At 38.7% G+C, this 17,364-nt stretch overlaps 1 protein-coding gene across 2 annotated transcripts in view; it reads left to right on the top strand.

Annotated features, from left to right (window-relative positions):
• The first annotated feature begins 318 nt into the window (after window positions 1-318).
• FAM199X (family with sequence similarity 199, X-linked) overlaps window positions 319-17,364 on the top strand; it is a 30,454-nt gene continuing 13,408 nt past the window's right edge. The window contains exons 1-2 of one of the 2 annotated variants that reach the window (XM_030934089.1): window positions 319-847; window positions 9,842-10,061. In XM_030934089.1, coding sequence (XP_030789949.1) covers window positions 651-847; window positions 9,842-10,061 — 417 coding nt within the window. In that variant the 5' untranslated portion in view covers window positions 319-650. The remainder of the gene's footprint in view (window positions 848-9,841; window positions 10,062-17,364) is intronic. The other variant, XM_030934090.1, reaches the window with a different exon arrangement.

Raw genomic sequence — 17,364 nt, 5'->3', positions numbered from 1 at the left:
GTGATCGAATGCGCTGGGAACCAGGGCATCTGGATGCTTTCTCACGCACCCGCAGTGTGACCTTGGCCAAGTCCCTTTTCTGGGACTGCGGTTCCTGCTTAGTAATCAAGTGCGAGTGAGAAAGCGGAGGAGGAGGTTGGCCAGAGGCGCCGAGCCCTTCTAGCGGCCTGAATCCCTGATTCGATGAGTAGAGGGCGGGGCGGGCCTCTCGGGGCCGCGGCAGGCGGAGGTTCAGTTCCTCCTCCGGTCCAGCAGGGGGCACGGGGAGTGGCTTCCCGCCGCCCTTCCCCTCCCGGCGGGCGCCGGGCAGACTGCTGCAGTCACTAGCAGCGAGCGCAGTGGGCGGGGCGGGCCTGGCCGGGCCGGGCGGCGGCGCTGCGCTGACGGGCTGAGTCGGGCGGCGGCGGCAGCTGCAGAAGCCACCTAGGCGCTAACTGGGTGGCCGGTGGGCTGCTGTGGCCTCGAGCAGCCTCTTCGCGCTGCCCCGCACCCCGCAAGCAGCAGCGGGCCGCGACGCCCAGCCTGACAGTGAGCTGCGGCGGGCACACCCCGGAGCGGCGGCGACTGCGGACAGGTTAGAGTGGGGGCAGGGGCGGGCGCGGGAGCAGCCCAGGGCCAGAGAGGGAGCCCGAGCCAGGCAATCTCCAACCATGTCCGACGAGGCCTCGGCCATCACTTCCTACGAGAAGTTTCTAACCCCCGAGGAACCCTTCCCACTCCTGGGACCTCCTCGCGGGGTGGGCACCTGCCCCAGCGAGGAGCCGGGCTGCCTGGACATCAGCGACTTCGGCTGCCAGCTGTCCTCCTGCCATCGCACCGACCCGCTCCACCGCTTCCACACCAACAGGTACGAACTGCACCTGAGGGCAGGGGTGGATTTTCCACCTCTGGTCGCCCCCCTGCTCCTAGTCCTTCGTCCCGGGCTGCGCTTCAGTCGCACCCTCCCCCACCTGCCTTTGACCAGCACTCATTCCCGGGCTCCTTCCCTGCCCCCCCTCCCTATTTTCACCCCTGCCCTCAGATTTTCCTTTCGACCGGCGTTTTACTCTCTTTTCCTCATTCATATTCTGGCTATAGCGACTCCTCCCTTCCCTATCTTCTCCCTCCCTCGCTTCCCTTCCCTCCCCCCATCTGTACCCTACGAATCCCAAACCCCCACCCTTGATTTTTAGATACGCCTCTGTTTCCATCCATCTGCAAAAGTTTAACCCCTTCCATTTCCGGCACGCTGTAGAGGAATTTGGATGACTCAAGATCAATCCATAGATCTTTTGAAAAGTGACGTTGAAAGGTGGCACGTTTAAAGCTAGAAGCTTAATTTTCCCTATTTTTAACCTGTCTCACAGTCCTGTTCCCCCCCGCTGCCACCACCCCTACCCCATTTTTTTTTTTTTTTTTAGTTGAGCGCTGGGAAACTAGTCGATTATTTCTTTTTTTTTTTTGCCCCCTCCTTTATTAACTGTTTGCCTTAGCGCTTTAGGCTCTGCCAAACTGGGTAAGCTTAAATCTGGAAGATTCCTTCATATGACATATCCCTTGGTTTGCTTCCCCTTTGAAGGGACAGAGTAAGGCTTAGGATGGACTGACTTACACAAATTTGTTCAGAGGGTGTATTTCCTCCTAACTGATTTCAGTAGAAGGTAGTGTTCTGGAGACTTCTCTCATGCAAGCATTTACATGTTAGATCAAATCTTGGGGGCGAGGGGGTTTGAAGACGTTCTAGATATAGCCTCAACTTTTAATATAGGTGGATATTTGAGATACGTATACAAAGGACTGGGGGTGTGTGTGGATAAGGCTCTAGGAGAGGGGTTCAGCTATGGAAAATACTGGAGATAAATTAAGAAATTTAGTTCTGACTTCTGATTCAAATTTATGATGTGAGTTTGATCAAATTCTTTCATATTTTAATGTCTTTAGCATATTTCTCCCCTCCCTTCCCTTAAATCAGTCTGTAGATTGAATGAGCTTCTACCAGGTACAAGGAATGTGTAAAAGATGTTTCTTACATAAATCAAAGTTATAGTCTATGGGAACAAGGTGTTATAGTTAAATAATCAGAATATCAGTATAACACATCTCAAAAGGAAGTGGCAGTAAATTTATTATGAGTACTCTAAATCGTCATTGCAAAAAATGAAGAAACAGGCCCAGAAGGAAAAGATTGAGTTCAAGGTCGTAAAACCTAGTCAAGCAAATCCAAGACTATTCCTTTGAAGCCAATGATTAAACCTGGAACAGAACTAATCGATCCCGTGTTACAAATAGAACTTATGGTTTCCTGGACCAACTCACAGAACCCTATTTAACCCCTGATGTCACTGTAATGTGAATGTAACGTATTCATGAAATCAAGTGTGCTTAGGGTTATTTATGTTGGAAAATAATATAAAAGAATACCTTTGTACATATTTGGCATTTAAGTTTTGCAGCCTTGGAGCAAGTCACATACCCAGGAAAGTTAAATGATTTCAGAATGATCCTGCTGGATGATGAGGGCAAGGGAGTGAGGGCAGAGACTGTGGGTAAGTACTGCCAAAACTGGGTGGAGGTGATGGGGAGTGAAGTTATGAGAATAATATGTTTCTTACAACTTGTTCTGTTCCTCCTCCTCCTCCCTGTTTTCTCCCTGTGTTTTCTTCCCCTTAAAGACTGTGGTGAGGTCAGGACTTTTTTTCAATGGGGCAGTGAGGAGGGGAGAAGGAGGTTCTTTGCAAGCCCCAGTTTTTCCAAGTCAAGCATTTTTCCTAGTTACTGCCGGTTTTTTTTTTTTTTTTTTCAATGTCCCTCTCCTACCCTACTTTTCACAAGGCTTGGCATGGTGGCAGGGGTTCTAATGCTCTGTATCCTTTTCAGCAGAGAGTAGGGGAAGCAAAATTAGCAATAGTCACAGCACATGATGTTTCTGCCCTAGGCTACCTTGCCTTTTAAATCTGTCATCCTTCTGGAATGTTTTGCCTTCTTACCCCTCCTCAAGATGGTGCTTGAGAGGACCATAGGCTTCCAGCCATTTCTTTTCAGGAAGAAGCACACAGCTAAATCATATATTGGGCAAAGTTTAGGGAGTTCTTTTATTTTGGAGTTGTATGTGTCACTTTTTCCCTTCCCATCACATCATTTGCCAATTCAGGCAACACCCAAAAATCAGATTTCAAATAGTTGTGTGCTGAAATTCTGCCCTGGGTTTAGTCATTGTAAAACAAATTTCATTGGAAGTAGGAAGCTTGTTAATTGGTAGATATTTGACTTAACCTTTAGTTTGCTTCCTTCTTGGTACCTGATAAGAAAAATGCGGAGATTTAAAAAATAATGCCCTTGATAAGGACCTTATGATTATGACAGTTTTGTGCCTACTCATTTACTGGATTCTGGGCTATATTTGCAATTTTCATTAACAAAGACAGTCACAGCACTGAGGTTGAATGGATGCAATATTCAGATTTTTTTTTTTTTTTTAAGACAGAGTCTCACTCTGTCACCCAGGCTGGAGTGCAGTTGCACAATCTTGGCTTAGGGCAACCTCTGCCTCCTGGGTTCAAGCGATTCTCCTGCCTCAGCCTCCCAAGTAGCTGGGACTGTAGGCATGTACCACTATGCCTGGCTAATTTTTGTATTTTTAGTAGGGACAGGGTTTCACCATGTTGGCCAGGCTGATCTTGAACTCCAAACCTCAGGTGGTCCACCCACGTCGGCCTCCCAAAGTGCTGGGATTACAGGTGTGAGCCACCGCGCCCGGCCCAATATTCAGATTAAAGTCATTTGTGACGTAGGTTGGTATGTCACTGGTCTAGGTTCAGTAGAAAATACATTACGTGGACACAGCCAGTTTCCTAATCATTCATACCTTAAGACCTACATGGATTGGTCTAGAATTTTAGGAAAATAGAATAAATTTCAGTAAGCCAAAAAAGTGAATGAATTTTTAAAAAATGTGAAATGTCGGTGTGGAACATATGTAGTGTTTAAGACATTTTCTTTCGTTTGGGGGGCAGTGATTTTCTGATGTAAATGGGGGCTTTCTCTTAGCACTTCCAAACTGTCACATAAATCAGTTACTCAGTTATGTGATTTTAGAGCTCCATTTTCAATCACCATTAACCAGAAAAACCTAAAGACTATTGTGTGCCTTTGGTAACACCCATAGTTTTCCTATCTAGATACAGAATTAGAGGTGCAGAAGAGCTGTGGGTTGCAGGTGGGAGAACCATGTTGGAGGAATTTGGTTTGGGGACTTGCTGAGACAAGTCGAAAATGGGGGTTAGGATTTGGAGAAATATCCAGGCTAGAAATACAGATTTGGGAGTAATCAGTAGAAATCCGTGACGTGATAGAAGTGGAGCTACAGGTTACAAAGGTTGAGAAGGTGGAAGCTTTTCAATAAATTTAGCAGGGAAGGAAAGGAGAAGGGGAGATGTTGTGAGAATTTGAAAGGGAAGTAAAGGTTTCTTTTTTCTTTTTTTTTTTTTTAACCTCGTTTAGTTTTTCTTTTCCAAGAATAGAGATGTTACCTCCTTAGAAGCAGGCCACAGGAAAGGGAGAAATTGAAAATATAAAAGAAGATGGGATGAGAGATAGAGATTATGAACTCAGAAGTGCAAATGGGATCATTAGCCTTAGAAATGACACAGAGTGTTTTTTACTTCCAAGGCAATAAAGAGGGTAGGAAAGATGGGTAATGAACCCAACATGATTGAGATAGCGAGGAGGAAAGTAGGGAACTTAAGTGGGTAGAAGGGGTTGTATATTCTCTAACTTGGAACCTTGGTGGTCTGTTAGACTCCAGAATAGCAGCAGAGGTCAGGCTGGCTATATGGGGATTCTGACAGAGAGTCAGTGGTGAATACAAGTACTGATAGGGCATTGTCCCCTAAGAATGAATGTATAGCATAGACTTCAAATGACCTTCATCAGCTTGACAGGACTTTATTCAACAGTGCTCATTGGCTGGATTCTTATCTTCAGAAGTGGCTATCAGGTCCACCTGAGAGAAAAGGGGACTGCAGAGGAATGTATACATGGTACACATGCTTTTCTTAATTTTAACATTTAAATGGCTATTTACCAAAATACTATTGAAAGTCCTTAGTCTGTATATTCTTGCTGAAACACCTTGCAGAGAAATGTTCTTGGCTTTATTTTTTTGTAAATTAAAATTTGGGCAGCAAGCCTAGTTAATTGAGTTAAACACTGTGTTTCACTGGAATTCTTTTCAACATCTTTCAAGATTTTGGAGAAAGTCTCCTTTGAGAGTAATATTATGGTTATAGCTAGAATCGAAGTGTTAAGTAACTTTCTCTTAGTGGAATAAAGTGTAAGGGCTTGTAAATTTGAATAGTTTAGTGCTGAGCACACAATGGACATTCATTACAAGTTTGAAACTGACAGAACAGTCTAAAAGAATCATACTTAAATTTTTATTTAAAAACTTATTATAGAAAACTGAGGCCAGATAAAAAACTAGACCACTCATGATCCTTTTCCCCAAAGGTAACAACTATCAACATTTTAATGATGTTTCTTTTAATGTTTCTATGTACATATATAATTTTTAAAAATCAGGATCAGGCTGTATATACAGTTTATGACCTGCATATTTGCACTTACATTGTTGGGTGTTTTCCTTTTGAATAGTCTGAAAATATGATTTTTAGTGATTATAAAAATACCATTCAGATATATCATTTAATCCCTATATTTTAGGGGCATTTGTTTTCCCTTTTGGACTATTACAAATAGTATTGTTTGAACGTATTTCTATACACATCTTTTTTCCAAATTTCTATTTGGGGAAGGGAACACAATTCCTGGAAGGGGAATTACTAATTCCAAATGAATGAACCTTTTTAAACCTCTAGATGTACATAGTACTGCCAAATTGCTTTTAAGAAAGATTATGTCAACTTACACTGTCACTAGCAACGGATGAAAGTACTTCCTACTTTGTTTTTATCTATATTGCCTTAAAATTATGATTTTAAAAATTTGCAAATTAGAAGATACAAAAATTTTGCCAGGTGCATTGGTTCACACCTATAATCCCAGCGCTTTGGGAGGCCATGGTGGGAGGATTGTTTGAGCTCGGACATTTGAAACCAGCTCGGACAACATGATGAAACCCTTTTTCTACCAAAAAAAAAAAAAAAAAAAAAATGCAAAAATTAGCCAGGCGTGGTGGTATGTGCCTATAGTCCCAGCTGCTGGGAAGGCCGAGGTGAGAGGATGAATCAAGCCCAGGAGGTCAAGCCTGCAGTGAGCCATGATTGCACCACTGCACTCCAGCCTGGTTGACAGACCAAGACCCTGACTCAAAAAAGAAAAAAGAAGAAGAAGAAGATATAAAAAATGTTACAATCTTTACTAGTAAAAAATATTCTATTTTATGAATGGTTTGTTCAATTATGAGCCCAGTTTACTTGCCCCAGATAATTAAAAACAAAAGACAGCCGGGCGCGGTGCCTCAAGCCTGTAATCCCAGCACTTTGGGAGGCCGAGACGGGCGGATCACGAGGTCAGGAGACCGAGACCATCCTGGCTAACACGGTGAAACCCCGTCTCTACTAAAAATACAAAAAAAAAACTAGTCGGGCGAGGTGGCAGCGCCTGTAGTCCCAGCTACTCGGGAGGCTGAGGCAGGAGAATGGCGTGAACCCGGGAGGCGGAGCTTGCAGTGAGCTGAGATCTGGCCACTGCACTCCAGCCTGGGTGACAGAGCGAGACTCCGTATCAAAAAAAAAAAAAAAAAAAAACAAAAAAAAAAAAACAAAAGACAAAGACTTCTGAGAACATTCAAAACCTTGTAATGGTTACAAATCTGAAAAACTGAGAAACACACTGACTTTGCCCAAAGGTGAGAGCACAAAATGAAGCAAATTCCTGACTCCTTTGGCAGTGATCTAATGGTTAGATTACTAAATATGGCATCTTTTTTTTTTTTAAAGGAATATCATTATTACTCATGGAGAGAAACACATTTCTACAGAATTTTTAGAAGCTAAAAAGAAATTCTAATTAAAAACAATTATCTAACAGTTTTTCCTAGCACTGAACATATTATTTGGTACATAGAAGATACTGACTAAATGTTTGTTGAATGAGTGAATGAATAAAGGGAAAAAAATCACATGTAATTTGAAGACACAAGAGAAAAATAGTTTGCTCAGGACATAATGTAGATAGGGTTTACTGTGTCCAGAATGTATTTTTGTTTTGTTTTGAGACAAGGCCTTGCTCTGTCGCTCAGATTGGAGTACAGTGGCAGAATCAGCTTGCTGTAACCACAGACTCCTGGGCTCCGGGGAACCTCCTGCTTCAGCCTCCTGAGAGTAGCTGGGAATACAGACATGTGTCACCTTGCTCAGCTCATTTTAAAATTTTTTGTAGAGACAGTGTCTCGCTTTATTACCCAGACTGGTCTCAAACCAGGGTGTGATTCCTCTTCATAACTTTTATTGCAAGACCTGGGATAATTTGGTTAATTAAAAATTTTTCTAAAATGAGGATACTGTTCACCTAGCAAGCATGTGATGAAAGTAATATTACAAGGTATTCTAGGATTCTTAGATGAATTTTATTTTTTTTTACTATCTATAAAAATTTATTGACATCTACTTTCTATTTACTGAATTATAATAGTTTGTGTGTATGTGTGTTTCAGTGTTTTAAAATGCTGTACCTTCAATTCAAAAGAAAAGGTACCATAAAGTTTTTCAGATTGTCCAAATTTTGTATGTAAATCAAGAACTTCTAAAAGATTAGCCATACAAAATGGAGGAAGTTAAAAAAAAAATGAAGTGCGTAATTTGAGAAACAGTAGATTTAATGAAGGATGAGACACGACCTAATAATAGGTAAATAACAGACTTTTCATAAGGAAGTCGTTACTTCAGAAGCTTGTTAGTACTGGAAATACTAAATCATTATCTTAAGGATTAATTCCCTATGCTACTGGCAAAGCAATGAAAATTGTCTTTTAATAGTATAAAACTAGTGGAAATTTACGAAAGAAAACAGATTGATAGATTTCAAGACCAAAAAAAAAACAAATCCAACCAAAAAACCCTGCAATAAATACTGTAGACAAAATGTTAATATCCTTAATGCATAAATAACTCTTACAAAATTAGTAATGAAAATATTAACACATAGGAAAACACCATAGCAGAATAGCTAATAAATATTTAAAAATTTGATCTTGCTAGTAATTAAATAAATAAAACTTGATATAAAAATGTTTCTGTGCCAGTGCAGTGGCTCACGCCTGTAATTCCAGCACTTTGGGAGGCTGGGGTGGATGGATGGCTTGAGCTCAGGAGTTTGAGACAAGCCTGGGCAACATGGCAAAACCCCATCTCTACAAAAAATACAAAAATTAGACAGGTGTGTTGCACCTGTGGTCCCAGCTACTTGGAAGGCTGAGATGGGAGAATCGCTTGAGCCTGGGAGTTTGAGGCTGCAATGAGCTGTGTTTGTGCCACTGCACTCCAGCCTCAGTGACAAAAGTGAGTCCCTGTCTCATAAAAACAAAAAGTTTCTGTCCTATAAGATAGGTAAAAAAAATTTTTAGCAATTTTAGTGCTGTTAAGATTGTGGTGAAATGAGCACTTTTATATACTGCCTTGGGGAGTATAAATTGATGCAGCCTTTCAGAAAGGTGTTGACTAAATTGATCCTTAGAAGTGTTCATATTCTTTGACTCAGTACTTAGCTTTCAAGCAACTGTGTCCTGAGATAATATATTTTGATAAATAATTATAAACAAGGCTCCTCTCGGTATTATTTCTAATACTAAAAATTAGAAACAACTTATGTATCTATTATTGGGGGAATAAAGTTAAATAAATTATGGTACATTTAGTACAATGGAGTATTATATAGGCATTACAATGTTTTTAAGTAATATACTTCGGAAAATGTTTAACATATTAATGTTAAATGAAAAAAGCAATATACTAAAATATATATATACAGAATGGTTGCTGATTCTGTAAAAAATATGTATGCACATAAAAATAAACTACCCAAATATTATAGATTAGTTGCTGCTGGATAATGGAATTATTGATCATTTTATTATTCATTCCTTTCTTTCCAACGTCTTTGCAATGAGCCTGTACAGCATTAATATGGAAAAGTTACTTAAATATAACAAACACTTCTTGAACATCTACCTGTGTAAATGCTTGTTGGTGCTTTTCTCTGCCCTGCAATGGCCCCACTCTTCCTTTAACAATAATAAAAGCTGTCATATATTGGGCACTTTTTATGTGTGCTGCAAGTGCTCTGTATTCATTCTCATGTGATCATCACAGTACCTCCATTGGGACACAGTCTTGGAGAGTGTGTTATTTCCTTAAAATCAATTAGCTAGGAAGTGACAGAGCAAGAATTTGAGCTGTCTGATTCTAGAGCTTACTCATAACCACTATGCTGTATGTTTTGTTTGTGGATGAAGATTTTACTTTAGTCCTAATTTAAATACTACTTTCTTTTAAAATAGTGTACTACAAAAATTTTCAGGCAGCTACAAAAGTAGAGAGAAAAGTGTAAAGTACCCCATGTTCCTGTCACCCAGCTTCAACATTTATTCATATATGGCATCATGCTTCATCTGTACCTCTATCCACTCCCCAACCCCTGCCTTATATTGAGGCAATTCCTAGACATATATCATTCATAAATATTTTAGTATATTTCCTTAAAAGGTAAGGGTTCTTTTAAAAATACAAAAAAAAAAAAACCCTCACATTCCTTATAAATGTTATAAATATGTCCTGTTAATTGTATCTTAACATTGTGTGGATTCTGTAGTTCTTGTGATTTCTTTCATGTTGTGTTTTTGAAGGTGGAACCTAACTTCTTGTGGAACAAGTGTTGCCAGCTCAGAAGGCAGTGAGGAGCTGTTTTCATCTGTGTCTGTTGGAGATCAAGATGATTGCTATTCCCTGTTAGATGATCAGGACTTCACTTCTTTTGATTTATTTCCTGAGGGGAGTGTCTGCAGCGATGTCTCTTCTTCTATTAGCACTTACTGGGATTGGTCAGATAGCGAGTTTGAATGGCAGGTAAGTTTTTTTGTCGTTTTCTTGACCTCATTACTACAGAAGTAGAACTATAAACTTCTCTTTTGATATTTTCATCTCTGCTTCAAAGTAAATTTCTCTAATGTTTATCCAGTCCTGTAGATTCTCTTACAACGTGTTTTAAAGTTAAGAATTTGATGGGATATCTTTATTTTTGCTAATGTACCTTTTAGATGCTATAGATATCCTTTTGTAGATTTTTATGTTATTTAATACTTGTGTAATATTACCATGATTATATATCATCAGTACCTTTCTATGCATGAATCCAAGCAAATTTATGCTTCCTACCCTATAATAAATAGGTTTTGTGTCCTTATAGGACACATATCAGTCACATTATATATCTAATATCATAAACTGTTATTACCATAAATACATGATTTTTGGTTCTGTCATCAGAAATATATAATTTCTCATTTTGTATTCTGTTTGTATGTAGACATGTTTTTCGCCTGACACTTTTTTCTTGTGGCATATATACCATGTAAAACGGCTTTGTGGTAAATTGTTTGAAAATGCTGCCTTATAATGAGTGCAGTTTGTCAGAAAATTTAGATTGTGTTATTACAACATCCATGTTCTGATTGTAAAAACAATACAACATTTAAAGATGTTTTCCCTGCCTACAGCAAAGATTTTATTCGCTAGATAAATTCGAATGCCTGCTACGTTTGAAAGCTATCTGAATACTTGAAGTTTTATTCCAAAAGAGGTATTGAATATTATAATTTCAAACAGCTTTCAAATAATACAGAATGGCACCAAATTTAAAAAGTATCCAAGTCCCACTCTACTATGGTTACCACTGTTAGAAGCTTATGCAGATTCAAGTATGTTTGCATACTATTAAAAACACATGGGATTATACTTCATCCACTGTTTGGCCCTGTGCTTTTTTTTCAGCTAACACATCTCATTCTTTTCCATAACTGGATCATAATTTACTTAATCCATTTCCTAATTATGGCTATTTCAGTTTGTTTCAGTTTTTTGTTGTTATAAACGATGCTACACTGAAAAGATGAGATTTTTTTTTTAAGAAAAAAAGTAATTCACAACCCTTCCATTTTTGTTTTTCATATTATTTGGGTTAAAAATTTTTTAAACTTTTTAAAAATTTGAGGTGAAATTCACCATTTTCATCATTTTGAAATGTATAGTTCAGTAGTTATTAATATACTCACAGTGTTGTGCAGCCATCACCACTATCTAATTCCAGGGCATTTCTGTCACCCCCAAAAGAAATCCTATACCCATTAGCACATAGTCCCAATTCTCCCCTCCCCCTTATCACCTGGCGACTACTAATCTAATTTCTCTATGCATTTGCTTTTGTAGATATTTCATATAAATGGATGAATATGTGGCCTTTTGTGTCTGGCTAATCTTTCATTTGGCATAATGTTTTCAAGGTTCATCCATGTTGTCCCATATAACAGCACTTCATTCCTTTCTATGACTAATATTCCATTTTGTAGATGTACACTACAACATTTTGTTCATCCATTCATTAGCTGATGAACTTTGGGTTGTTTCTACTTTTTGGCTGTTATAAATAATACTGCTGTGAACATTCAGGTACAAGTTTCTATGTGGATTTATATTTTTAATTCTCTTGGATATACCCCTAGGAGTGGAATTGCTGGATCATATGATCACTTGATATTTAACTTTTTGAGGAACTGCCAACATGTTTTCCAGAGTGACTACACCATTTTACTTTTCCACCAGCAACGTATGAAAGTTCCCATTTCACCACGTCCTTGTCCACACTTGGCTTTGTCTTTTTGTTTATAGCCATCCTGCTGGGTATAAATTGGTGTTTCATTATGGTTTTGAGCATCTTTTCATGTGCTTTTTGGCCATTTGTGTGTCCTCTTTGGAGAAATATCTATTCAGATACCTTGCCCCTTTTAAAATTGTGTTATTTTACTTTTTATGGTTGCATTGTAAGAGTTCTTTCTATATGCTGGCTACTAGACCCTTACCAGATACATGATTTGCGAAAATGTTTTTATTCTGCGGGTTGTCTTTTCGCTTGTTAGTATTTATTCACTTGATAGTGTCCTTTGACACCAAAGTTTTTAATTTTAATGAAGTCTAATTTATCTTTTTTTGCTGTACTTATAATATCATATTTTAAAAACCATTGTGTAATCCAAGATGAGGAAGATTTTCACCTGTTTCCTTCCCAGACTTTTAGAGTTTTAGTTCTTACATGTAGGTCTTTGATCCATTTTGAGTTATTTTTTGTATATGATGTGTAAGATAGGAGTCCAGATTCATTCTTTCTTTTTTGTATGTGTGCGTGTTTTGTTTTTTGAGATAGAGTCCTGCTCAGCTCAGTTGCCCAGGCTGGAGTGCAGTGACGCAATCTCAGCTCACTGCACCCTCCGCCTCCTGGGCTCAAGCCATTCTCCTGCCTCAGCCTCCCTAGTAGCTGTGATTACAGGCGCCTGCCACGAAGCCTGGCTAATTTTTGTATTGTTAGTAGAGACAGGGTTTCACCATGTTGGCCGGGCTCGTCTTGAACTCCTGACCTCAGGCGATCCCCCTGCCTTGGCCTCCCAAAGTGCTGGGATTACAGGCGCATTCTTTCTTTTTTTAACAACGGAGTCTCACTATGTTGTCCATGCTGGTCTCGAATTTTTGGGCTCAAGCAATCCTCTCACCTCATCCTCCTGAGTATCTGGGACTACAGGCATGCACCATTGCACCTGGCTCCCAAATTTTTTATTTTGTATGGGGGTATCCAGTTGTCCCAGCACCATTTGTTGCAAAAATTATTCTTTCCTCATTGAATCATCTTGGCACCCTTTTAAAAATGAATTAATCATAGATGTGTGGGTTTATTTTTGGACTCTGAATTCTATTCCATTGATGTATGTGTCTATCCTTATGCTAGTACCACACTGTTTTAGTTATTATAGCTTTTCAGTAACTTTTGAAATTGAGATGTGTTAGTTCTCCCACTTTGTTGTTCATTATAAAAAGTGTTTAGGCTCACATCTGTAATCCTAGCACTTTGATAAACTGAGGTAGGTAGATAGCTTGAGCCCAGGAGTTCAAAACGAGCCTGGGCAACATGGCAAAACCCCGTGTCTTTAAAAAAAAAAATGCAAAAATTTGCCAGGCGTGGTGGTGTGCACATGTGGTCTCAGCTACTCAGGAGGCTGAGGTTGGAGGATCGCTTGAGCCCTGAAGGTGGAGGTTGCAGTGAGCTGAGATTGCACCATTGCACTCTAGCCTGGGCAACAGAGCTATTTGGGGTCCTTGCAATTCCATATGAGTTTTAGGATCAGGTTGCCCATTTTTCAAAAAAGTGTAGTTGGAATTTTGATAGAGATCACATTGAATCTGTAGATTGCTTTGGGGAGTATTGCCATCTTAACAATATTAAATATTCCAATTAATATGGGATGGGATATCTTATTTATTTAGGGCTTCTTTATTTCAGTGATGTTTTGTAGTTTTCAATGTCTAAGTCTTACACTCTCTTGGTTGAATTTATTCCTAAATATTCTTTTTGATGCTGTTATAAATGGCATTGTTTTCTTAATTTTATTTTCAGATTGTTCATTGCTAGTGTATATATAGAAATACAATTGGTGTTTGTATATTGATTTTGTATCGTGCCAACTTTGCTGAAGTCATCTGTTAGCTTTAATAATCTTTTCCCCTGTGTGAATTATTTATCATTTTCTATATTTAAGATCATGTCATCTATGAATATAGATAGTTTTCCTTCTTTTTTCCTCATCTGGGTGCTTTTTAATTCTTGCTTAGTTGCCCTAACTAGATCTCCTGTACAGTGTTTAATAGAAATGGTGAAAGTGAGCATCCTTGTCTTTTTCCTAATCTTAGGGGAGAAGTTCAGTCTGCTTCTCGATGTGGTTTTTTAGTATTTTGTTAAGGAATTTTGCATCTATATTCATAAGGGATATTGGTCTGCAGTTTTCTTTCTCAGTTGTGTCTTTGTCTAGCTTTGGTGTCCAGGTAATACTGTCCTCATAAGGAGATAGGAAGTTTTTCCTCTTCTGGTTAAAATTTTTTAATAAGATTTTCTCATTTAAGATATAAACTTTTTCATGATATTCATAATGAATTTTTCAGTGTTTTTTTTTTTTTTTTTGAGACAAGGCCTCGCTCTCTCACCCAGGCTGGAGTGCAGTGATGCAAAAATGGGTCACTGCAGAATTGACCTCCTGGGCTCAAGCAGTCCTCCTGCCTCAGCCTCCTCAGTAGCTGGGACCACAGGTGGGCACCACAACAACCAGCTAATTTTTGTTTGTTTGTTTGTTTTTGTAGAGACAGGGTCTCACTTTGGTGCCTAGGCTGGTCTTGAATTCCTGGGCTCAAGTGATCCTTCCACTTTGGCCTCCCAAAGTGGTGAGCCACCGTGCTCAGCCAGTGTCTCTCTCTCACTCTCTCTCTCCTTTTTTTTTTTTTTTTTTTTTAGAGCAGACTTTGTATTTAAAATCAGACTGCAACAATTCTTAGTAAAGCATAAATCAGTTGGAGTCCTGATAATTCTAAGAAATATTTTTTCTGCTTATTTTCTGTGATTTATTTAGAGTTATCATCCATAATGTTACAAGGTGGCAGACATTTTTAAATTTTAATTGCTGGCTCCTTCACTTATGTTGCGAGTAGTTAGTGTGGAAAACCGTCCCCAGCCATTCACCGTTAATGTACATGAGTGACTATGATGTCGGAACAAAAATCATACCTGCCTTAGTAATGTGTTTTCCCACTTGTGAAATTGGAGTATGGATACTCTGTTACCATAGATATCTGCTATTTAAGTATGCTGAAAGATTTAAAGTGCTGTCTTGTATTTGTGGGATTTCATAATGATGAGCAGTAAATTATCCAAGAAGACAATTACAAATTACATGTTAGGATTAATATGGATTAAAAATCATTTACTATAGTTAAAAAATTTGTATTACTTCTGTTATGATTAAAAACTACATCTGTTTAAATCTTTCTTTTTAACAGATGTTTCAGTTATACTAAAGTAAATATAAATGATTTATGGATTCTCTGGGAAGAAAAAAGCTCACTACTTAGTAAGATGAGATTTTAACCTTAGAATGAATTAGCATCTTTGCATTTTGCTTTGCTGATAATTTTCTTTGCTTTCAGTCCTTTTGTTATTAAGGATATATTTGACTAGTCTTAGAGTCTGAGAAATTATTTCTATTGTTGAGCAGGAAAGCTTAGAAAATTTAAACAGTGAGTAATCAGCTGTCACACTTGAAACCTAGAGGTGCAATCTGAAATTAAACATCAGCTATTACAGAAATGAGCTTACTCATAAAATTCTGCTGCATTCTGCAGAGAATATGGCAGAGATTTAAGTCTCCCTGTGTTTCACAATTACTGATCATAATATAAATATGCCAAATATTGCCCATGAAAAATATGGGCTGGGAGTTAGTAAGCATTTATTCTGAAATATAGTATCAGTTATAAAATGGGAAATTGCTGGTCTAATAAATATATAGGAGCCCATACAATTCTCCGGTACCACCGCTAGTCTAACCCCATATCTCCAGTTGTCTACTTGACATTTCCACTTAGATGACCTTGATATTTAATACTAACCCATTATTTGATGCTGAGTCCTTGATGCAGTGTTGCAACTTCCAATTACAATATTTCCATGGAAAAAAATAGACTCTGCTTAGTGACATGTCTTACAACTTAGTAAAAAATTACTATTGTCTGTCCAAAGGACACTTGTGCTTGCTTCTCCCATTATCACTTCAAACCCTTTATATCCCAAATTTTATTCCTCTCATTACAAACTTGCCAGACAGGCAAAACTGTTTAGCATAGTTGAAAGCATTAGATTGGTGTCCTACTTTGGATTCTGCCACTAGTTGTATGACCCTCCCCAGACATTATTTTTTTCTTTATGTAAAATGAGGATGTTGGACTAGAAGATCTGTAACATCCATTCAGTTACCTTGCTATGAAAATTGAGGTCTTTAAGTGTATCACTCTGGGTGGGTTGTGTGACCTGAAATGTCACCAATTTTTTTCTGGTCTCAACATGAGACACTTTATTACCTTATCCATTCAGTTATCAAACAGCTTTGTAAATTGTTTTTCTTTCTTTCTTTTTTTTTGAGATGTAATCTTACTCTGTCGCCCTCACTGGAGTGCAGTGGTGCGATCTTGGCTCACTGCAACCTCTGCCTCCTGGGTTCAAGTGATGCTGCTGCCTCAGCCTCCTGAGTAGCTTGGACTACAGGCGCATGCCACCACACCTGGCTAATTTTTGTATTTTTGATTGAGACGGAGTTTCACTATATTGGCCAGACTGGTCTCGAACTCCTGACCTCGTGATCTGTCCGCCTCGGCCTCCCAGAGTGCTGGGATTACAGGTGTGAGCCACTGCACCCAGCCTTGTAAATTTTCATGTTACATTTTTCCTATCTATTCCCATTTTTCTTTCCATTTTTGCTTATTTTCATCCACGCCTAGATTACAAGAGCTTCCTATCTAATTCTAGTCTTTCCTCACTCTATTTTATCCCCATAGTGCTTTCTAGCTGATCTTCCCTAAAGACCAGTTTCATCAAGTTACTTCTTAGAAAATGTTATCGGCCTACTTCTACATATCATATGACAGTTTCTGGTTCTTCTGTTGAACTTTTAAATCCCTAGCACTGATTTTCTGTGTTAATCATACTGACATATGATTACATGATATCTAGGATATATGTCACTTCATACTATGTTTTTTTCCATCTATGACTTTGCCAAATTATTCTCCTTACCTGAATGTCTTTTCCTTTTTCCCCTATCATTCTGAAGCACTACCATGTGAAATTAACCCAAGCACTTTAGCAACATGTGACATTCTCTGAGAGATTGTGCTACTTTTTTAAGGGTCCAAAACCATGGCAAGGGATGGAAAAAGAAAAGTACATCTCTTTATTGAGTGTTGCCTGTATGCCAGGCATGTTACCACATTTAAACCACTCAACAATCCTTTGAGATTGATGATATTGACCACATTTTACTGCTAACTCTGAGGCTCAAAGAAATAAACTAACCTACACAAGGTCACACTGCTAGTGAGCAGTGGAGCTGGGATTTGAACTCTGGGATCTTTTTACTTATCCCTGAAAAAAAAATGGCCAAGGTACCACTAATTACCTTTTTTACACTCCTGCCTCCCCAACAAATGCATAGACAGAAGTAAAGGTACAAATTTAAGTGCTTAGCAGATATTCTCCAAGATTTAGGTGAATTTTTTTCTTATATTT

The sequence above is a fragment of the Rhinopithecus roxellana genome, chromosome 7 (genome assembly GCF_007565055.1).
Source record: "Rhinopithecus roxellana isolate Shanxi Qingling chromosome 7, ASM756505v1, whole genome shotgun sequence".
Classification (NCBI taxonomy): Eukaryota; Metazoa; Chordata; class Mammalia; order Primates; family Cercopithecidae; genus Rhinopithecus; species Rhinopithecus roxellana.
Note: the sequence above shows the minus strand (reverse complement) of the source record. Positions and strands in the feature narration are given on the sequence as shown.